We start from the raw sequence: 22129 nt of genomic DNA on the forward strand, positions 1-22129 counted from the left end.
GCGATCAGTTCTGTAGCATCGTTCCTCCTGCTCGTTTATTCTTTCACTTATTCACTCATCACTCTTAACAGCCTTGTGGCTCCGCCTTCATGCCCTGCCGCGCCATCATTTCTTCCCATATTCATTTATTCTTTCATCAGCTCCCAGCCCCGGGTAGTTTCGGAGCTCACCAGGCTGGGCTCGCCTCCGAGCCGCCCGCACAGGCCTCGCGCCACCTACCGCAGCTTCCTCCCCTTTATCCACTCCGTATTCGTTTGTCCAGCCTAGGCCTTGGGGGTTGTGGGGGAGACACAAATACCCGTGACTGGTCAGACAAGTGCCCGCTGTTGGCGTGGGCGCTGGGACTGACGGTGGAGGTGGCTCTGATCATGTCGTGGTGAGGAGGGGACGTTCAGGCTCAGAAAGGGCACGCAGCGTGGATGTGAGGACGTCGGGGAGGCTGGAGCCGTGAGGCCGACAGGAAGGACCTTACGGGGCTCACATGCTATCCCACGACGAGGACGGACTCAGGACGGCAGCCCTGTTAGATGGGGCTGGGGGCTGGCGGGTCGGGGTCGCACAGCACAGGCCCTGGATGTAGGGGCAGCGGTGCCTGGCTCCGCCTTAAGAAACATGAGCCCTTGGGGGACCCGGATTTCTGATTCTTCAATACACAAATATGGATTTTTATTGAAATCAGATGTCATTTTTTAAAAAATTTAACTTTTGATTTGAGGTAATTATAAATTCACATGCAGTAACAAATAATGCATACCCTATGTACCCTTTACCCAGTTCCCCTAAAGGTGGCATCTTGAAAAACTAGAGGCCCGGTGCGGTGGCTCATGTCTGTAATCCCAGCACTTTGGGAGGCCAAGGCGGGTGGATCCCTTGAGCTCAGGAGTTCAAGACCATCCTGACCAACATGGTGAAACCCCATCTCTACTGAAAACACAAAAATTAGCCGGGTGTGGAGGCTGGCGCCTGTAATCCCAGCTACTCGGGAGTCTCAGGCAGGAGAATCGCTTGTACCCAGGAGGCGGAGATCACGGTGAGCCCAGATCGCGCCACTGCACTCCAGCCTGGGCAACAGAGCGAGACTCTGTCTCAAAAAAAGAAAAGAGAAGAGAAAGAAAAACTGGAGTACAATATCACAATTGAGACGTAGAACGTTTCCATCACCACAGGATCCCCGTGTTGCCCTTTCAGAGCCGCATACCCTTCCCTCCCCGTTAACCTCTTTTTGTCAACTAGTAATCTGTTCTCATTTCTACCATTTTGTCATTTCACGAATGTTGCATAGGCTGGACGAGGTGTCTCGCGCCTGTAATCCCAGCACTTTGGGAGGCCGAGGCGGGCGGATCACGAGGTCAGGAAATCGAGACCATCCTGGCTAACACGGTGAAACCGCGTCTCTACTAAAAATACAAAAAATTAGCCGGGCGTGGTGTGGGGAGCCTGTAGTCCCAGCTACTTGGGAGGCTGAGGCAGGAGGATGGTGTGAACCCGGGAAGCAGAGCTTGCAGTGAGCCGAGATGGTGCCACTGCACTCCAGCCTGGGCGACAGAGCAAGACACTGTCTCAAAAAAAAGAGTTCGGGACCAACCTGGCCAACATGGTGAAACCCCATCTCTACTAAAAAATAAAATAAAATAAAATAAAATAAGCCGGGCCTGGTGGCAGGTGCCTGTAATCCCAGCTATTGGGGAGGCTGAGGCAGGAGAATCGCTTGAATCCTGGGGGCAGAGGTTGCAGTGAGCCGAGATTGCGCCACTTCATTCCAGCCTGGGTGAAAGAGCGAAACTCCATCTCAAAAATTGAAAAATAAAAAATAAAAAAATTAGCTGGGTATGGTGGCATGCACTTGATGTCCCAGCGCCTTGGGAGGCTGAGGTGGGAAGATGGATTGAGCCTGGGAGATGAGATCACACCACTGCACTCCAGCCTGGGTGACAGAGCCAGACCCTGTCTCAAAAGAAAAAAAAAAGAAAAATAAAAATGAATGGAGTCATACAGTTTTTAAGCTTTTGGGATTGGGTGGTAACTTTTTAAAAAACATAAATACAATTCATCCTTTTAAAGTGTGTAATTCAGTGTTTTTTTTTTTTTTTTTTTTGAGACAGAGTCTCGCTCTGTCGCCCAGGCTGGAGTGCAGTGGCGCAATCTCGGCTCACTGCAAGCTCCGCCTCCCGGGTTCACGCCATTCTCCTGCCTCAGCCTCTCCGAGTAGCTGGGACTACAGGCGCCCGCCACCACGCCCGGCTAATTTTTTGTATTTTTAGTAGAGATGGGGTTTCACCGTGGTCTCGATCTCCTGACCTCGTGATCCGCCCGCCTCGGCTTCCCAAAGTGCTGGGATTACAAGCGTCAGCCACCGCGCCCGGCCAATTCAGTGGTTTTTAGTATATTCAGTGTTGCACAGTCATCACCACTAATTCCAGAATATTTTCATCACTCCCACGGCTGTATCTCCCATTTCTCTCTTCCCTGCAGATCCTGGCAACCACTAATCTACTTTCTGCCTCTTATAGACTTATCTGTTCTGGACATTTCACATAAACGGAATCAAATAATATGAAGTATTTTGGGTCTGATTTTTTCATTTACACTTAGCATAATCTTTTCAAGATTCATCCATCTTGTAGTGTGCATCAGTACTTTATTCTCTTTTTTTTTGAGACAGAGTCTCACTTTGTCACCCAGGCTGGAGTGCAGTGGTGCGTCTCGGCTCACTGCAACGTCCACCTCCCAGGTTCAAGCAGTTCTCTGCCTCAGCCTCCTGAGTAGCTGGGATTGCAGGCACCTGCCACCATGCCTGGCTAATTTTTGTATTTTTAGTAGAGACGGGGTTTCACCATGTTGGCCAGGCTGGTCTTGGAATTTCTGACCTCGTGATCCACGCGCTTCGGCCTCCCAAAGTGCTGGGACTACAGCTGTGAGCCACCGCACTTGGCCTAACTTAAATTTTTAAAACACTTCCTGGAGGGGACAAACAGGACCCATCTGCTGGTCTGACTCTGGGTGTCCTGTTCACAGTCTCTGCCTTAAGTGTTCTATGTGTGGGATGAAGGGAGCCAAGGAGACAGGGCAGGGCAGGGACCCTCAAGAAAAGCAGGGAGAGGGGAAGGGATGGTACAAGCAGCCATGGCACCTCAGTGTGTCCCTCAGGCACCTGGACACACAGGTGGGCAAAGACGCTGACATTGGGGGCCAGAAACGCTGATACCCCCATTCTTCCCTTTGTACTCAGTCTCAGGTGGTCCCAAGGAGGGGACCTTCCTGGCCTTGCTGTGCTCACAGGCTCTCCTTTGTGTTTCCAGCTGCAGAGACAGTACCCTGGGCCATGCAGCTGCCTTCCTCTCCCGGGGAAAGGGGCAGGATGGCTGCCCAGATGAGTGAGGCATCAGCCCTGGCCCCCAGGTCTTCCAGAGTCCACTGGAACTGATGGTGGGTGAGCCCAGCTCCAAGAGCCCTGGCCAGTGCTCCTGGGGGTTCTGCTACGAGAAGGCAGCGGGGCCCTGGCTCAGCTGCGTGAGCTGTGTTGCCAGTGGCTGATGCCTGAGGCCTGCTCCAAGGAGCAGATACTGGAGCTCTTGGTGCTGGAGCAGTTATTGGGCACACTGCTCCCGGACATCCAGGCCTACGTGCAGGAGCAGTGGCCAGGCAGCCCTGAGGAGGCCACTGCCCTGGCGGAGTGGCTACAGCAGGAGTCAGCTGGGCCAGGACTCCAGATGAGTGGGGGCTGGGTGTGCTTCCCCTGCTCACGACCCCGGCTGAGCTAGCACTGGGGCCAGTGGGGGATTGGTGGCTGAGAGGGCCTGGGGGCTGTGGGAAAGGGATGGTGACAGGTGGGATTTGGTGGTCTTGGCTTGGGCGGCAGAGTCAGAGATCTCCAGTCCACACCTGTGTGCTCTGCACTGTGTCCTGAGAACTGCAGATGCAGAGAAGGGTGGGTCATGCCACTGCATGCCCCTCGTTTTCACCTCAGATCTGCTAGGCTGAACACCTCACCCTGCCCTGCTGCCTTCCTGTCCCCAGGTGCCAGCCCCCAATCCCCAAGAGGAGCTGGTCCCCAGGACAGAGGAGGGAAAGGAGCAAGAGGCTCCCCTGGGCCCCTTCCAGGCCCCACCTCCAGGTACGGCACCATCCACACACTTGTCCCTGCCCTGCCTTGGCAGCGGGGCTGGAGACTACACAAGGATGATAAGGTGCTCAGGGCAAATGGGGATGGGTTTTGCTCGCTGTAGAGACTTCACTGTGGGAAGGATCGGCTGGACAGGCAGGCATGGCCTCAGGACCAAGGAGGCCTTCCCACCCTTGGCCTCTCTCTCTCTCTCAGGGATCTGGGCTGCACAGCCACCCCATGCCTTGGACCACCTGGTCTGACCTGCACAGAGGCCTGGTGTGGACATTGCCTGGGTAACAGCCACTGAGATCCTCCAGCCTGGACATGCTGCCCATATTGTGTGGAGGGGACTACCCAGCGATCCAGCCAGGGTGGAGTGGGTGAGGCAGACATAGCTGTGTTTGGGTCAGGCGGTGTCCTCCAGCCTCCTGGAATGGAGACGGGTCCATCGTCTTCCTCACAAACTGGAGTCTCCACCTGCTTGGCACGGGGCCCCACCCCGTCAAGCAAGGGGAGGAGAGTGGTGCCACAGTAGGGCCAGTGCAGGTGCGTGGGCAGCTTTGAGTCCTTCCCCGATGCTGGCGCCCCCTCCCCTCCTGCTGAGCCGGGCCGGGTGTGGGGATGTGCACGTGGCCCTGTCAGGCAGGCCCAGAGTGCTGGCCCGTCCCCTGAGTGTCTAGCTCGCCTGCTGGCCTTGCTGCTCCAGGCTCCAGAGGGCACTGGGCATCCACGGCCCTGGAGGAGAAGAGTGGGGGATGACAGCCCACCCACCGTCGTGTCCCCCTCTGTCTGGTGTTCTTTATATTCTCTAAGGCACTTGCCTTTTCTCTCCTGTTTTAGGTCACAGGCGCGAGATGGAGTCCCCAGGAGGGTGGACGCTGCAGGTGGCCCCAGAGGAAGGCCAGGGCCTCTGCAATGTGAAGACTGCCACGAGGGTCCCCTCTGAGGGGGCTGTGTCTGGAGGCTGGGGGGCCTGGGAGAACTCCACGGAGGTCCCCAGGGAGGCAGGGGACGGTCAGCGGCAGCAAGCCACACTGGGGGCGGCGGATGAACAGGGAGGCCCCAGCAGGGAGCTGGGCCCCGCAGACGGTGGGCGGGACGGGGCTGGGTCCGGGAGCGAGCCTGCAGACCGGGCGTTGCGCCCTTCGCCTCTCCCAGAGGAGCCGGGCTGCCGGTGCGGGGAGTGCGGCAAGGCGTTCAGCCAGGGCTCCTACTTGCTGCAGCACCGGCGCGTGCACACAGGCGAGAAGCCGTACACGTGCCCCGAGTGCGGCAAGGCCTTCGCCTGGAGCTCCAACCTCAGCCAGCACCAGCGCATCCACAGCGGAGAGAAGCCCTACGCTTGCGGGGAGTGCGGCAAGGCCTTCCGCGCGCACTCGCAGCTCATCCACCACCAGGAGACGCACAGCGGCCTGAAGCCCTTCCGCTGCCCGGACTGCGGCAACTCCTTCTGCCGAAGCACCACGTTGGTGCAGCACCGACGCACGCACACGGGCGAGAAGCCCTACGAGTGCCCGGAGTGCGGCAAGGCCTTCAGCTGGAACTCCAATTTCCTGGAGCACCGGCGCGTGCACACGGGCGCGCGGCCGCACACCTGCCCGGACTGTGGCAAGGCCTTCAGCCAGAGCTCCAACCTGGCCGAGCACCTGAAGATCCACGCGGGCGCACGGCCACACGCCTGTCCCGACTGCGGCAAGGCCTTCGTGCGTGTGGCGGGGCTGCGGCAGCACCGGCGCACGCACAGCAGCGAGAAGCCCTTCCCCTGCGCCGAGTGCGGAAAGGCTTTCCGCGAGAGCTCGCAGCTCCTGCAGCACCAGCGCACGCACACTGATGAGCGGCCCTTCGAGTGCGCCGAGTGCGGCCAGGCTTTTGTCATGGGCTCCTACCTGGCGGAGCACCGGCGCGTGCACACGGGCGAGAAGCCCCACGCGTGCGCCCAGTGCGGCAAGGCCTTCAGCCAGCGCTCCAACCTACTCAGCCACCAGCGCACGCACTCGGGCGAGAGGCCCTACGCTTGCGGCGAGTGCGGGAAGCCTTTCAGCCACCGTTGCAACCTCAACGAGCACCAGAAGCGGCACGGGGGCCGCGCTGCGCTCTGACCCGAGGACGCCCTGAGCGGGAGGTCGCGGACACGCGGCACTGCGGGGTCCCGGGCGTGAGTGCGCTGTCTGCTGGCCCAGACTTTTTCAGGCCGCCGGTGCGGGCGCCCTCCTGCTGGGAGTGCAGGGGCGGCCTTGGGTGTGGAGAACCCTGGCTGCACAGTCCCTTTGACGATAGCCCACCGGCCACCCTGGCCTGGCTGGGGACATGTGGGATGGGCTCTTACCCCAGGGAGGGCGGCAAGCTCCACTTTGGCGAGAGGTTCGTCCGTGCAGAGGTGGGCAAGAACTGGGGTCTCCGACAGGTGTGGCTATTTCTTTAAGTTCTCTGGCACTGTCAAAAGCAGCCAACCCACCCCACAGTCCACATGGTCACCATTGCTGCTACCAGCTGCTCCGTGCAGTGGCCACTGTGTCTCCTAAGGTGCTCGCTCCAGTCAGCACTTCATCTCGGGCAACCACAGGTGACAGTTAAACATGATGAAACCGCATGCTATGGCTTTCTAGTGTCTCATATTCTGTTGGCAAGAGGCTCAGCACTGCATTCCTGACCGAGGTCAGAACCAGATCAATCCCAGAATCTCACCTTTGTAGGTCTGTTTCATGGGACTTTTCTTTTTTGGGGAAGGAGGCAGAGTTTCACTCTGTCACCCAGGCTGGAGTGCAGTGGTGCAATCACGGCTTATTGCAGCCGCGACTTCTTAGGCTCAGGTGATCCTCCCACCTTAGCCTCCCAAGCAGCTGGGATGACAGACTAGTGTCACTACACCTGGCTAATTTTAAAATTTTTTGTAGGGACAGCGTCTCACCATATTGCCTAGGCGGGTCTCAAACTCCTGGGCTCAAGTGATCCTCCTGCCTCAGCTTCCCAAAGTGTTGGGATTATAGGCGTGAGCCACTGCACCTGGCCAGGGAACCTTCTTTATACCAAATACCACACCAGTCAGAGTCAAGTCAGGAAACAGAAACCACACTAGGTATTTCAAACAGAGGGTATATAAGTCAGGGACTGTGCAGGTTTTGCGAGGCTCAGAGAGCAAAAGTGGATGTTGCAGAATCTCAGAGCTGGATACTTGCAGGAAGCTGCCACCACCCTTAGGGCTGGAGAACCCAGGGGAGCTAAGAGGAGGGTGCAACGAGGCTGGTGTTGGGACTGCCAAAGGAAGCAGACTGACAGCTCCATCTCTGCAGACCTCAGATTTGCCCAGGCCTCTGGCTGCCTGGGCTGCCTCACTGCCAATGGGCTGAAAGGTTCAGCCACTGTTCAATGATCTGACTTCTGAGTTCTGTGCACACCCTGAGCTCTGCTCCTCTGGCTGGCCACCAGTCCTTGTCTGAGTGCCCCAGGTCTGGTTATAACTTCAGGCCTCAGCACCGGGTTGTCTCTGCAAAGAATGCATTCTCCCCCAGTCCACCCAGAACACACAGCCTCCCTCCAGGTACTGGCTCTGAGCAGGACAGAGAGCATGCAGCAGGTGCTCAGCAATAGGGAAATGGGACCAAACAGAGGGCGTCTCCACAGCTCCCCATCCCTCACAGCAGAAGCCAGAGCCGCTGCAGTGCGCAGCTGGTCTTCATCACGTCTCTGAGCTCTGCAATCGTTCTGTAGTCGCCTCAACTCCTGGTCTCCTCGGCTCCTTCTCACTGCAACCGCATCTCCCATCTTTGCACTGGCTGCTCCCTCTGCCCGGAATGCTCCTTGCCCAGTTATCCCACTGTCTTCTTTGCATCTGGAACACAGTAGATGCTCAATAAATGCCTGTGGAATGAGTGAGTGGGGGGGATGCAGTGCAGGGGCAGATGAGGGCTAGGCGGTTGCCCTGGGCCCTCACACTCGTAGCGGAGCTAGGCTGGGACACCCAGGGTGGGGACCAGACCTCCCGGGGTGGGAATGACAGGACGTCCATGGAGGCTGAGTGTGAAAGCACCACAGTCTCACCCCTGTCCTGTTCCATCCCAACAGGCTGTGGTGAGAGAGAGGCCACAGGGAGAGGGGGAGGCAGGGGAAGCGGGAGGCCTGGCCTCCAGGCAGCAGGCTATAGCCACATGAGTGGCCACCAGCAGCTCAGGTAACTGAGCACATGGCACGGGTAGGCCTGGGACGCGCAGGTCTCAGCCGAATGACCTGGGTGGGAATCTGACCCCAGAGCAGTGGTCGGTCACGCCATGCAGAATGAACCAGTGATGGAGAAGGAACCACAGTCCTCAGGAAGAGTGACGGTGCACCTCCAGACAGCCCATGTGAGGGCAACCGCAGAAAGTGAAGTGAACCTCACCTTTGGTGTCACGTGCGGGGTGGTGTGACAGGGAGGGGCTCGCTGGGCTTCAGCCCTGGCACTCTCCACTTGACCTCAGCAGCTCCAGGTAGAGTGGGGAGAACTCAGCATCTCCTTCTAGAACAGGATCCAGGATCCAACACTGAAATGAGGATGAGGTGGCTTTAGCGTCATTTTATCACTCTTGATTTAGTTTATTAATCATACATGATTATTGATTATAATTGTTGCTGGGCATCCTGAGGCCTCAGAAGTTCACCCTTTGCCCTGACCCCATGGGGCCCTGCCCCTGCCTTCCGGAAAGGACAAACACGGGAAGAGGTCAGTGCCCTCGCCGCCCTCCCTCGGGGCCTCATTGCTGCAGACGCTCACCCCAGACACTCACTGCACCGGAGTGAGCGCGACCATCATGTCCATGCTGGTGGTCTTTCTCTTGCTCTGGGGTGAGGCCTCCTGGGGTCTGGGTCCCTGGGGCGGGAGGGGGCGGGAACGGGAGCCTCATGGGGGCTGTCTCCGCAGGTCTCCCCTGGGGCCCAGGGACAGAAGCAGCCACATGTGAGTGCAGGGGTGAGGTCTGGGAACGGCGGGCCCAGGCCGTGGGTGAGCCCTGTCTCTCTGGCACTGAGCTGAGCCCAGCCACCCCTTTGCAGTTTATGACCCCCAGCCCAGCCTGTGGGCAGAGTCCGAATCGCTGCTGAAACCCTCAGCCAATGTGACGCTGACGTGCCAGGCCCGCCTGGAGACCCCAGACTTCCAGCTGTTCAAGAATGGGGTGGCCCAGGAGCCTGTGCACCTTGACTCACCTGCCATCGAGCACCAGTTCCTGCTGACAGGTGACACCCAGGGCCGCTACCGCTGCCGCTCAGGCTTGTCCACAGGATGGACCCAGCTGAGCAAGCTCCTGGAGCTGACAGGGCCAAGTGAGCCGGGGCATGAATTGGGGGCCAGGAGGCAGTGGGTAGGTTGTTGATTGGGGGGTCTCCCTTCCTCCAAGTCACCTGATGTCTCTGAGCCCCAATCTTCCCATCTGTCAAATGGGGATGATGTCTGCGTTAACCCCAGAGTGTTGTGAGGAATACATGGCTGTGTCCCCAGCAGGCCCGGCATGCCGTACAGCTCCCACACACTCTTTTCTCTTGCCATATGCCTTGTTTCCACTGGTGCCTGCCTGCCTTCTCCCAGCAATGCCCTCCGTCCCTGTCTCCTTCACAGTTTTGAGTGTGGGGCCCAGGTTCTGCTGGGCTTCCCACGTTTCCCATGTTATGCAGAACCGCTCTTCAACTCCACCCACCCACAGAGTCCTTGCCTGCTCCCTGGCTCTCAATGACGCCAGTGTCCTGGATCACCCCCGGCCTGAACACAACAGCAGTGTGCCGAGGCGGGCTGCGGGGTGTGACTTTTCTGCTGAGGCGGGAAGGCGACCATGAGTTTCTGGAGGTGCCTGAAGCCCAGGAGGATGTGGAGGCCACCTTTCCAGTTCATCGGGCTGGCAACTATAGCTGCAGCTACCGGACCCATGGGGAAGGCGCCCTCTCTGAGCCCAGTGCTACTGTGACCATTGAGGAGCTTGGTGGCTGTGGGAACCATCTTGGGGGGCTGTTGGGGGAGGAGGATACAGGGGGCATGACCACATTCACCTTGACCTCCATGCTGAATGCCCTTGCCCAGGACCAGGTCCAGAAAGCTGGCCACACAGTTGCCTGGGTCTGATGGTTGCAAAGGAGTTTGGGCAGAGGATGCCCAAAGAATGGAAGGGTGGGCCGGGTCCGGTGGCTCATGCCTATAATCCCAGCACTTTGGGAGGCTGAGGCTGGCGGATCATGAGGTCAAGAGATCAAGACCAGTCTATCCAACATGATGAAACCCCGTCTCTACTAAAAATACAAAAATTAGACAGGTGTGGTAGCAGGTGCCTGTAGTCCCAGCTACTCGGGAGGCTGAGGCAGCAGAATCCCTTGAACCTGGGAGGCAGAGGTTGCAGTAAGCCGAGATGGCGCCACTGCACTCCAGCCTGGGCAACAAGAGCGAAACTCCGTTTCAAAAAAAAAAAAAGAATGGAAGGGTGTTCCTGGGGTTGCCACCCGGAGGGCAGAGGTCTGGGGACTGGGCAGAGGGCAGCTCCAGGGATGGGGCAGCCTAGTAACGCTGCCTGCATTGCAGCTGCACCACCACCGCCTGTGCTGATGCACCGTGGAGAGTCCACCCAGGTCCTGCGCCCCGGCAGCGAGGTGACCCTCACCTGCATGGCTCCCCTGAGTGGAGTGGACTTCCAGCTGCGGCGCGGGGAGAAAGAGCTGCTGGTACCCAGGAGCAGCACCAGCCCAGACCGCATCTTCTTTCACCTGAACCCGGTGGCCCTGGGGGATGGAGGTCACTACACCTGCCGCTACCGGCTGCATGACAACCAAAACAGCTGGTCCGGGGACAGTGCACCGGTCGAGCTGATTCTGAGCGATGGTGAGCCAGGGCCAGCAGGGACAGGGCCGCGGCTGGGTCCCTGGGGAGCAGAAGCAGTACCAGGTGTAGTCTGGGGAAGTGCAGCGCTCTGGGCCAGGGTCCAATCCCAACTTTACCCACCCACCTCCCGATTCAGGGTCCTAAACTGCAAATAGGACGATGAGCGTGACAACCTTCAGGCCCCACAGAGAATAACTGGGTGAACAGTTCTGGCCCAGGCCACAGGGGGTACCACCTGGCCAGGGTCCCATCCCAGCTGCCAGGTCTGGGTGAGCACTGAGGGCCTCTGCTGAGGCAGCTCCTCTGCTCGCTTGCCTTTGGCCTGATGGTATTTAGCATACTCTGAGCACTGGACAGCGAACCCCATGCCCAGCGGACCACAGGGGCCCCTCGGTGGGGCGGGCTTTGGGGCGGTGCCCAGAAGACGCTCGTGGAGCAAATCCACTACTGAGCGGCATCGTGCACCAGGCATCAAGCCATACACAAAACATGTCCCCGTCCCCGCTTCCCGTCTGTGTCTGTAGACAAACAAATTACTAAGAAACAGTGAAAGGGTGCATGTGAGATATCCAAGAAGGACTGGGATGGAAAGGTGGGGCGGGCCCAAGGAGGCGAGGGAGGAAGCTGGCCAGATCACTGCGGGCAGAAGACGCAGCCAAGGCAAAGAGCGTGAGCCCAGACCACGCGTTAGGGCCAAGCCATCCGCGGGGCGCCCGGGTCAGCCCGCGTGCTGCTCCGCAGAGACGCTGCCCGCACCGGAGTTCTCCTCGGAGCCGGAGTCCGGCAGGGCCTTGCGGCTGCGGTGCCTGGCGCCCCTGGAGGGCGCGCGCTTCGCCCTGGTGCGCGAGGACGGGGGCGGGCGCCGCGTGCACCGTTTCCAGAGCCCCGCTGGGACCGAGGCCCTCTTCGAGCTGCACAACATTTCCGTGGCTGACTCCGCCAACTACAGCTGCGTCTACGTGGACCTGAAGCCGCCTTTCGCGGGCTCCGCGCCCAGCGAGCGCTTGGAGCTGCGCGTGGACGGTGAGCTCACGGGGCACCAGCGAGGGCGGGCGCGGGTTCAGTGCCCCTCGGGGCCTCCTGTCTTTCCCCTCTTTCCTTGGGCGTCCGACGGCGGCGCTCTGGGCCTTGGTTCAGCCCCCATCGCCTACCCCGGCGGGGAGCGGGCGATCGGTGGTCGAGGGTCTGGGGACGCCTGGAATTTCGGCTTATTTCCCACGGACGCAAGCCCGTAGGTCACGTGTAGCATGGTGGTCGGCAGCAGGGAGGCTGGACCCAGGTTTTCTTGGTCAGATCCCTGCAGCTCTGTGGCTGCCCTGTTTTCCTTACTGGCCATGTCAGTCGTCATACTGGACGCCCCGCCCCGGCCCCGGTCCCGCAGGCGCACGGCTGATGTGTCCTTCTCCCCATCCCCGCCGTCCCCAGCTCTGTTTGTCCCTCTGATTTCCTCATCGACGTCTCCAGGACTCAGAGCCCAGCAGAGCCTGAGGGCACAGGTCTGACCTCCAGACCTTGAAGTCGTGCCCTTTGCTGGGAGCACCGTTTTCTCTTTCCTTTCTTCTTTTTTCTTTCTTTCCTTTCTTTTTCTTTCTTTCTTTTCTTCCTTTCTTTCTTTCTTCCTTCCTTTCTTTCTTCCTTTCTTTCCTTTCTTCTTTTCTTTCTTTCCTTCTTTGTTTCTTTCCTCTTTCTTTCTTTCTTCCTTTCTTTCTTTCCTTCTTCCTCTTTTTTCTTTTCTTTTTTTCCTTCCTTTCTTTCCTTCTTTCTTCCTTCCTTCCTTCTTTCCTTCTTCCTCTTTTTTCTTTTCTTTTTTTCCTTCCTTTCTTTCCTTCTTTCTTTCTTCCTTCCTTCTTTCTCTCTTTTCTTTCTTCTTTTTTCTTCCTTCTTTCTGTTTCTTTCTCTATCTCCCCCCCACCCCATCTCTCTCCTTCCTTCCTCCCTTTTCTTCTCCTTTTTTTTTGGATAACTTTTATTCTTGCAGGCCGGAGTGCAGTGGTGCAATCTCAGCTCACTGCAACCTTCACCTTCTGGGTTCAAGCAGTTCTGCTGCCTCAGCCTCCCGAGTAGCTGGTATTAGAGGCGCATGCCACCATGCCCACCTAATTTTTGTATTTTTAGTAGAGACGGGGTTTTGTTATGTTGGCCGGGCTGGTCTTGAACTCCTGACCTTCTGATCTGCCCGCCTCTGCCTCCCAAAGTGCTGGGATTACAGTTGTGAGTCACCATGCCCAGTCTATTCTTGCAGTGTTATAAGCCACCATCCACAATTGATGAAAAATGTTTAATCTTGGCCAGGCGAGGTGGCTCATGCCTGTAATCGCAGCACTTTGGGAGGCCAAGGCGAGTGGATCACAAAGTCAGGAGTTCAAGAGCAGCCTAGCCAACGTGGAGAAACCCCGTCTCTACTAAAAATACAAAATTAGCCAGCTGTGGTGGTACATGCCTGTAATCCCAGCGACTTGGGAGGCTGAGGCAGGAGAATCGCTTTAACCCGGGAGGTGGAGTTTGCAGTGAGTCCAGGTCGTGCCACTGCATTCCAGCCTGGGCAACAAGAGCGAAACTCCATCTCAAAAAAAAAATGTTTAATCTTTAAATTGTACATCTATATCCTATGACTCCAAATTTTATTTATCACTCTCCTTAAAGTCTGAAGAAAATGATTAATTTACTAAGCTCCACAGACAACACAGTCCCACTGACATAACATTTAGTATGATGTCCTACTCTCCTGTTAGAATTAAGAACAGCCAGTATCAAACTGGCCTGAAATCTGATTGGGTTCCTGGGCTCAGAATAACTGTAGTAAATTTGTAAATCCACACTAAGACACAAAATTAAACTAGGATGTGTATATCTATCTTATAAGAAAACGTTTCACAGTAAAAATCAACATTATGACTTTACCAAATTTCAACATTGTAGTTTGTTAATCCAATCAAGCTTTCAAAATTCCTGATTAGCTGTCAATTAATTGCAAATAACTTCATGTAGTTTGCCCAGCATTTCAAAATGGATAGGGAATATAACTTTTAAAAGCGAAAGTATATTATACATATTGCACTTTTCTGCTAGGCTGGGCTAAGTATCTTCCATGGCAAGATACTCAAACTATTGAATAGAAACACATTTAAATCAAGTACTTACATGTACTTCATTAATTTCCCTGAAATTATCAACAGCATTACCAAAATCTTCCAGGATTTTGTAACATTTGATTCCTTACAGTTTTGTTTTGTTTTTTGTTGTTTGTTTGTTTGTTTTTGAGACGGAGTGTCACTCTGTCACCCGGGCTGGAGTGCAGTGGCGCGATCTTGGCTCACTGAAACCTCTGCCTCCCAGGTTCAAGCAATTTTCCTGCCTCCGCCTCCCGAGTAGCTGGGATTACAGGCGCACGCTGCCACGCCCGGCTAATTTTTTGTATTTTAGTAGAGACGGGGTTTCACCGTGTTACCCAGGCTGGTCTGGAGCTCCTGAGCTCAGGCAATCCGCCTGCCTCGGCCTCTCAAAGTGCTGGGACTACAGGTGTGAGCCACTGCGCCCGGCACCTTAAATACACTTTTAAAGTTAAACTTATGGAGGGAAAACCCTCATCTATTGACATAGATCGTATGTCCTTTTTTGGTCCCTCCACGAAGGAGCACCGTTTTCTCCATCATTTCTTCTTCCCTTCACCCGTCAGAGTGCCCGAGGCTGGGGACCGCAGAAGCCCCAGGGCAGGCCCGAATCCGGGACTTCCACGGTCCTGGGGGAGGGGTGCGGGGAACAGCAGACACTCACGTGTCGCGCGGACGGCCCGGGTGTGAAGGCAGCGGGCGCAGCTCGGCGGGGCCGGAGGAGCCCTCTGCGCCCGGGAACGAGACGTAGGGAAGAGGAAGCCGGGGCTGAGGCGCAGGCGCCGGGTGTGGCCTGGCCCGACCGCCCGCCCGCTCCGCCCAGGACCCGCTCCCAGGCCTCAGCTCCGGGCAGCGTGGAGTGGGGCGGTGCCCGCGGGCCGAGACGCCGTCCTGCGCTGCGAGGGGCCCATCCCCGACGTCACCTTCGAGCTGCTGCGCGAGGGCGAGACGGAGGCCGTGCAGACGGTCCCCACCCCCGGGGCCGCGGCGAACCTCGAGCTGGTCTTCGTGGGGCCCCAGCACGCTGGCGACTACCGGTGCCGCTACCGCTCCTGGGGGCCCAACACCTTCGAGTCGGAGCTCAGCGACCCTGTGCAGCTCCTGGTGGCAGGTGACGCTTCCCTGGGCCCCGGGTGCTGGTTCCGTCTGCTGGCGTTTGCCGGGGCTGTGCGCACCTCAGGGCCTCTCCCGGCTCCTCCCTTGGGCACCGTGGTTAGCGCTGGGTCTCCCCAGGGCTCGTGGGGGAATTGCGGGCGAGGAACCGCCCAGCAAAGGCCCTGCGGCTGGCGGCGCAGATGGGGGTCTCGGCCGGCAGCCGATCATGCGCTTCCTTCTGGGGGGACGTCAGGGAGGTCGGCCTTGATTTCCGCGAGGAGGAGGGCATAGGGTTTCCCCTCCTCCACCGTTTCTCTTTTCCTCCGTTGTCTAGAAAGCTGATGCAGCCGCGGGCCCAGGGTGCTGTTGGTGTCCTCAGAAGTGCCGGGGATTCTGGACTGGCTCCCTCCCCTCCTGTTGCAGCAGAAGGCCGGGTTCCCTGGGGGGCTGGAGAAGGCTCCCTCATTCCTCCCAGGAATTAATAAATGTGAAGAGAGGATCTGTTTAAAATGTCTTTGGACTCCCAGGGCTGAGTGGGCTGGGATCTTGTGTCCTCAAAGTGGATGGGTTCTGGGGTGGCTTCTGAGGTAGAGGAGTGGAGAACTGGCTCTTAAGAGCACATTTCTTTTCTTTTTTCTTTTTTGAGACAGGGTCTCACACTGTCACCCAGGCTGGAGTGCAGTGGTGCAGTCCGGCTCACTGCAGTTTTGACCTCCCAGGCTCAAGCGATCCTCCTGCCTCAGCCTCCCAAGTAGCTGGGAGCCTGGGCATGCATCGCCACGTCTGGCTAATTATTATTTTTTGTAGAGACAGGGTCTCACTGTGTTGCCCAAGCTTGTCTTGAACTCCTGGCCTTAAGTGATCCTCCCACCTCAGCCTCCTGAGTAGCTGGGACTACAGGCATGAGCCACCATGCCTGGCCAACTCACGTTTTTCTTTCTATTATTTATTTTTTGTAGAGATGACTCTCACTATGTTGCCCAGGCTGGTCTTGAACTCTTGGGCTCAAGTGATCCTCCCGCCTCAGCCTCCCAAAGTGTTGGGATTACAGATGTGAGCCACAGCACCTGGCCAACCAACACTTCTCAGGGCCTCTTTCATCTGTGCTCTTTGAGGATGCTGCCTCTTACTCCCTGGGCACCTTGGCCTGGTCCCAGCAGGTATGGGCAGGTTGCTTGAGGCTCTGGACATACCCGTCTCTACCTTGACCACATCAACCCCATCACCAAGAGGAGGTTCAGGGAAGCTGCATTTTGTGGTCTGGTCCTCCCAGTCACAGGGTGGTAGTGCTGGGCTGTTCCCAGCCTCCCACAGCAGAGCTGGACGCTGTGGAAATGGCTGGATTCCTCTGTGGTCTTTCCCATTGTCCCTCAGCTCTGAGTCCTCTTGTGCCATCTGACATCTGATGCCTTCCCAACCCCTGCTGAGTTTCTACCTGGAGCAGGGCCTCAAGGTCCTGGCACACAGAAGATGCGTATCAGTATTATCAACTAATAGTTGATAAATTGTGTTTTTCAACGAATTTGCTAGTGGTCTGGTTTACTGCCTTAGTAATATCTAGTTCCTAATATGCCTATGCATTTTAATGTCTGCACAGTCTATGATGAGGTCACTTCTCTCAAGCCTGATGTGTCCTCTCTCTCTTGCTAGTGGTTTATCAATTTTTAAAAGCTTTTCTTGTTTATTTGTTTTTGAGACAGAGTTTTGCTCTTGTTGCCCAGGCTGGAGTGCAATGGCGTGATCTTGGCTCACAGCAACCTCCACCTCCCGGGTTCAAGTGATTCTCGTGCCTCAGCCTCCTGAGTAGCTGGGCTGACAGGCACCCACCACCACACCCAGCTAATTTTTGTATTTTTAGTAGAGACGGGGTTTCACCTTGTTGGGTGGCCAGGCTGGTCTCCAACTCCTGAGCTCAGATGATCCACCCGTCTCAGCCTCCCAAAGTGCTGGGATTACAGGTGTGAGCCACTACGCCCGGCCCCAGCTTAGTTTTTAAAAAAGTTTATTTTAGCCATTCTAATAGGTGTGTAGACATATCTAATAGTGGTTTTCCTTGCATTTCCTTAATGTCTGATGATGTTAAGCATTTTTTCCACATGTGCTTAGTTGCCATCTATATAGCATCTTTGATGAAATGTCTGTTTATATATTTTGCAGACTTTAAAATATTGGGTTGTTTTCTTTTTTCTTTTCTTTTCTTTTTTTTTGAGATGGAGTCATGCTCTGTTGCCCAGGCTGGGGTGCAGTGGCATGATTTCAGCTCACTGCAACTTCCGTCGCCCAGGTTCAAGTGATTCAACTCCCTCAGCCTCCTGCGTAGCTAGGATTACAGGCATGTGCCACCACACTGGCTGATTTTTGTATTTTTACTGGAGAGGGGGTTTCACCATGTTGGCCAGACTGGTCTTCAACTCTTGACCTCAAGTGATCCACCTGCCTCGGCCTTCCAAAGTGTTGGGATTACAGGCATGAGCCACCGTGCCTGGCCTGTTTGTTTTCTTACTGTTGAGTTTTGTTTGTTTGCTTTTGCTTTTTTGTTTTTTGTTTTGTTTTGTTTTTTCCAGAATCTCGCTCTGTTGCCCAGGCTGGAGTGCAGTGGTGTGATCTCGCCTCACTGCAACCTCCGCCTGCCAGGTTCAAGCAATTCTCCTGCCTCAGCCTCCGGAATAGATGGCACTACAGGCACCCACCAGCATGCCCGGCTAATTTTTTGTATTTTTAGTAGAGATGGGGTTTCACCATGCTGGCCAGGCTGGTCTCAAACTCCTGACCTTGTGATCCCAAGCGCCTCAGCCTCCCAAAGTGCTGGTGTGAGCCACCGCACCTGGTCATTTTTTGTATCTTTAGTAGAGACAGTATTTCACCATGTTGGTCTCAAACTCCTGAGCTCAAGTGATCTGTCCACCTCAGCCTCCCAAAGTGCTCGGATTACACCGCACCCGGCCTCCAGCCATATTTGTTTTTTCCTTTTTTTTTTTTTGAGACAGAGTCTTGCTCTGTCGCCCAGGCTGGAGTGCAGTGGTGTGATCTTGGCTCACTGCAAGCTCTGCCTCCTGGGTTCACGCCATTCTCCTGCCTCAGCCTCCCAAGTAGCTGGGACTACAGGCACCCACCACCACACCCGGCTAATTTTTTTGTATTTTTAGTAGAGACGAGGTTTCACCGTGTTAGCCAGGATGGTCTCCATCTCCTGCCCTTGGGATCCACCCGCCTCAGCCTCCCAAAGTGCTGGGATTATAGGCGTGAGCCACCGCGCCCAGCCGCCTCCAGCCATATTTTAAAGATAAAATATTTGTGCGATCTCTATTACTATTGTTTAATTCCCAAAGCTCCCGCTTTCCCTCTGGTATCATTTCCCTTCTACCAGGAGTTTCCTTTGGCATTTCTTTTCAGGCAAGTCTGCTGGCAAGAAATACATATCTTAGGTTTGCTTCATTTGAGGTTGTTTGTATTTTGCCTTCGTTCTTTAAGTGTGTTTGCACTGGATATAGAATTCTGGGTTGATGGGAGGCGGAGCTTGCAGTGAGCCGAGATCACACCACTGCACTCCAGCCTGGGCAACAGAGCAAGACTCCATCTCAAAAAAAAAAAAAAAAGAATTCTGGGTTGAGTCGTTTTTTTTGTTTGTTTGTTTTTGAAATGGAGTTTTGCTCTTATTGCCCAGACTGGAGTGCAATGGCACAATCTCGGCTTACTGCAACCTCTGCCTCTTGGGTTCAAGCAATTCTCCTGCCTCAGCCTCCTGAGTAGCTGGGATTACAGGCACCCACCACCACGCCTGGCTAATTTTTTGTATTTTTAGTAGACACTGGGTTTCACCATGTTGGCCAGGCTGGTCGCAAACTCGTGAACTCAGGTGATCCACCCGCCTCGGGCATCCCAAAGTGCTGGGATTACAGGTGTGAGCCACCGCGCCCAGCCTTTTTTTTTTTTTTTTTTGAGATGGAGTCTCACTCTGTTGTCGAGGCTGGAGTGCAGTCACCCAATCTCGGCTCACTGCAACCTCTGCCTCCCGGGTTCAAGCAATTCTCCTGCCTCAGCCTCCTGATTAGCTGGATCTACAGGCGTGTGCCACCATGCCTGGCTAATTTTTTTTTTTTTTTTTTGAGACAGAGTCTCGCTCTGTTGCCCAGGCTGGAGGGCAATGGTGCGATCTTGGCTCACTGCAACCTCTGCCTCCCGGGTTCAAGCGACTCTCCTGCCTCAGCCTCCTTAGTAGCTGGGATTACAGGTACACACCACCACATCCAGCTAATTTTTTGTATTTTTAGTAGAGATGGGATGTCACCATGCTGGTCAGGCTGGTCTCAAATTCCTGACCTCGTGATCTGCCTGTCTTGGCCTCCCAAACTGCTGGGATTACAGGCGTGAGCCACCGTGCCTGGCCAATTTTTTGTGTTTTTAGTAGAGAAGGGGTTACACACCGTGTTAACCAGGATGATCTCAATCTCCTGACCTCGTGATCTGCCTGTCTTGGCCTCCCAAATTGCTGGGTTTACATGTGTGATCCACTGTGCCCGGCCCAGGCTGGCTAATTTTCATATTTTTTGTAGACAGTTTCACTATGTTGCCCAGGCTTGCCTTGCACTCCTGAGCGTAAGTGATCTGCCCATCTCAGCCTCCCAAAGTGCTGGGATTACAGGTGTGAGCCACCGCACCCGGCCTGTTCAAATGTTTTCTATCATAAAGAATGTTAGCACTTCCAAGTACACTTGAGCTTTCGTCAGTTTCTCACTGTGATTCTGTTCTACAAGACTCATATTATGTGCCTGGTTTTGAACTATTACATCTGCCTAATAGATTGTTTCTTTTATAAAAACATAGTGACCCTATGATTCCTAAAATGCTTTTATACCTTAATGTATGTTTTGTGCGATTAATGCAGTCCCATCAGCTTTCTTCAGTTTCATGCCTACCTTGTGTATCCTTTTCTATCCCTTTGCCCTCAACTTCCCATATCCTTGTTTGAGGTGTATCTTTTCTAAAGAACATATGGCTGGTCCAAAAAGAAATTCAATCTGTTAGAATTTGTCTTTACACTTGGTTTGTTGAGTACAGTCATGTTTATTGAAATTGCTGACATATTTGGATGTGCTGTCAAATCCTAGTGCTTCCAGTTCCTGGCAGTGTGACTTTGTTCAGTTACATTCTCTAAGCCACTTCCTCCTCTATAAAACAGGGATGGTTCGGCCAGGCGCGGTGGCTCACGCTTGTAATCCCAGCACTTTGGGAGGCCGAGGCGGGTGGATCACGAGGTCAGGAGATCGAGACCATGGTGAAACCCCGTCTCTACTAAAAATACAAAAAAATTAGCCGGGCGTGGTGGCGGGCGCCTGTAGTCCCAGCTACTCGGAGAGGCTGAGGCAGGAGAATGGCGTGAACCCGGGAGGCGGAGCTTGCAGTGAGCCGAGATTGCGCCACTGCACTCCAGCCTGGGCGACAGAGCGAGACTCCGTCTCAAAAAAAAAAAAAAAAAAAAAAAAAAAAACAGGGATGGTTGTGTGAGGATTGAGATGTATATAAATTATTTGGTAGACTGGGCAGCACACACGGGCTCTGAGTAGATTCCCTTTTTTCTCCCTCATCTCCTCCCCTTTTAGACAGACATGGACAGATACGTCTCAATGACCAAATGGGTGAAGATGCTCAGAGCATCAAGGGGATGGAGATCCAGTTCTTGTGACAAAGAGACTGAGCAAGTAGGAGGCAAAGAGAGGTGCTGATGATTGCTGTGAGTCAGAGACAGTGTGCAGGGCCAGGCTTTGGGTCAGGCACTATGCAAGGTGGGTCCTGTCCCTGGTTTACATATAAGGAGGTCATGGAGGTTCAGGAAAGTCACTTATCTTAGGTCCCAAAAGTAGCCGCAGGGAGGAGTCAGGCTCTGCAGCCTGAATTCAGGCCCATGCCTTTTCTGTTCCCTCCAGCCTGCTGGAAGCCTGTGCAATCATTTCACTGGGAATGTGCATCTCTCATCTCTGAGTTTTCCCCTAAGCCTGTCATCCCTCTGTCAGTCTCTCAACCTCTGCCACATCGTATGTGGCCCTCTCTGCCTGTGTCTGGGACTCCCTCAGAGATACTTCCACAAAGTCTCTGTCTCCCTGAGTCTTACCTTCATGTTATGAACCTTTCTCATCAGTCTTTGTGACTCTATTTACTCTTGACATAGACGGAATGGGCCCGAAATACAGGGAGATACATAGGGAGAGATGGTGACGGTGACTAGTACACAATATGCCAGGTCAAACGGTTCACATATGATGAGACCATCACAGAAACAGAGGCATGAAGAATAATACCCTAACAGTAATGAGAAGCTGCAGCATCCGGTGATAGACACGGACCCTAAAAATGGGACAGGGATGCAGCATTGTGGGAGAAGACCAGAGAACACATGGACAGAATGCTGGCAAAGACTAAGCCCATGACACCAGGGGATCTGGGGCCCTAGAAAAAGACTCAATACAGTCACATTTTATTGAGGCCACTGCCTGCCAGGCTTGTCTGGGTGCTGGCCCCCAGGAAAATCAGATTGTTCTTGCTCTCCAGGGTTCAAGCTGCTGGGGAGACATCCATGTAAACATACGTAAGGACAACGTGGGCAGAGACAGCATGGTGGCTGCCTCCTGGGGGCACCAGTCACACTCATGGAAGAGGCATGAGTCAGGGCCTGCTGAGTCCTGTGTGTTGTGGGTACTGAGAGTAAGACGTGGCCCCTGCTCTCAGGAGCTTATAGTATCCTTGGAAAACGCTCACTATAAGCTCTGCAAGGAGCAAATAAGTAAAACAAGGTGGTAGGAGTTGTAAGAGAGGTATCTAGGAGGTGCTCTGGAAGCAGAGAGGGCAAGCGGAAGTCTGCTCCCGGAGGGCAGGGAGGCTTCTTTGGGCGACATTTGAAACACCTTAGATGAAAACGGAGGGCCCGGCGCGGTGGCTCACGCCTGTAATCCCAGCACTTTGGGAGGCCGAGGCGGGTGGATCACGAGGTCA

General features: G+C 55.0%; 2 protein-coding genes and 1 long non-coding RNA gene across 5 annotated transcripts; 2 read left to right on the forward strand and 1 right to left on the reverse strand.

The window, feature by feature from the left end:
* The first annotated feature begins 2898 nt into the window (after window positions 1-2898).
* On the forward strand, window positions 2899-6695 carry ZNF497 (zinc finger protein 497). The gene has a single exon (XM_030819446.1). It carries the CDS (start codon window positions 4960-4962, stop codon window positions 6202-6204), a length of 1245 nt encoding a protein of 414 aa, XP_030675306.1. The 5' UTR covers window positions 2899-4959; the 3' UTR covers window positions 6205-6695.
* Window positions 6696-7158: 463 nt separating this feature from the next.
* Window positions 7159-14876, reverse strand: LOC105738372. Of its 3 annotated transcripts, none has more exons than XR_004031884.1 (4): window positions 14712-14876; window positions 9284-9507; window positions 8853-8948; window positions 7159-8622 (listed from the first exon to the last, which is right to left on the reverse strand). It is a non-coding gene; the product is annotated as an uncharacterized LOC105738372 (long non-coding RNA). The 3 variants fall into 3 exon arrangements; XR_004031885.1 differs by lacking the exon at window positions 14712-14876 and adding an exon at window positions 10720-10805; XR_001114172.2 differs by lacking the exon at window positions 14712-14876 and having other exon boundaries at window positions 9284-10362.
* On the forward strand, window positions 7893-16664 carry A1BG (alpha-1-B glycoprotein). The gene is made up of 7 exons (XM_030819447.1): window positions 7893-7974; window positions 9131-9400; window positions 9778-10050; window positions 10641-10937; window positions 11679-11960; window positions 14871-15158; window positions 15477-16664. The coding sequence occupies exons 1-7, from the start codon at window positions 7971-7973 to the stop codon at window positions 15482-15484; spliced, it is 1422 nt and encodes a 473-aa protein (XP_030675307.1). The 5' UTR covers window positions 7893-7970; the 3' UTR covers window positions 15485-16664.
* Window positions 16665-22129: the final 5465 nt, after the last annotated feature.

This window comes from Nomascus leucogenys, chromosome 10 (assembly GCF_006542625.1).
Source record: "Nomascus leucogenys isolate Asia chromosome 10, Asia_NLE_v1, whole genome shotgun sequence".
NCBI classification, from domain to species: domain Eukaryota; kingdom Metazoa; phylum Chordata; class Mammalia; order Primates; family Hylobatidae; genus Nomascus; species Nomascus leucogenys.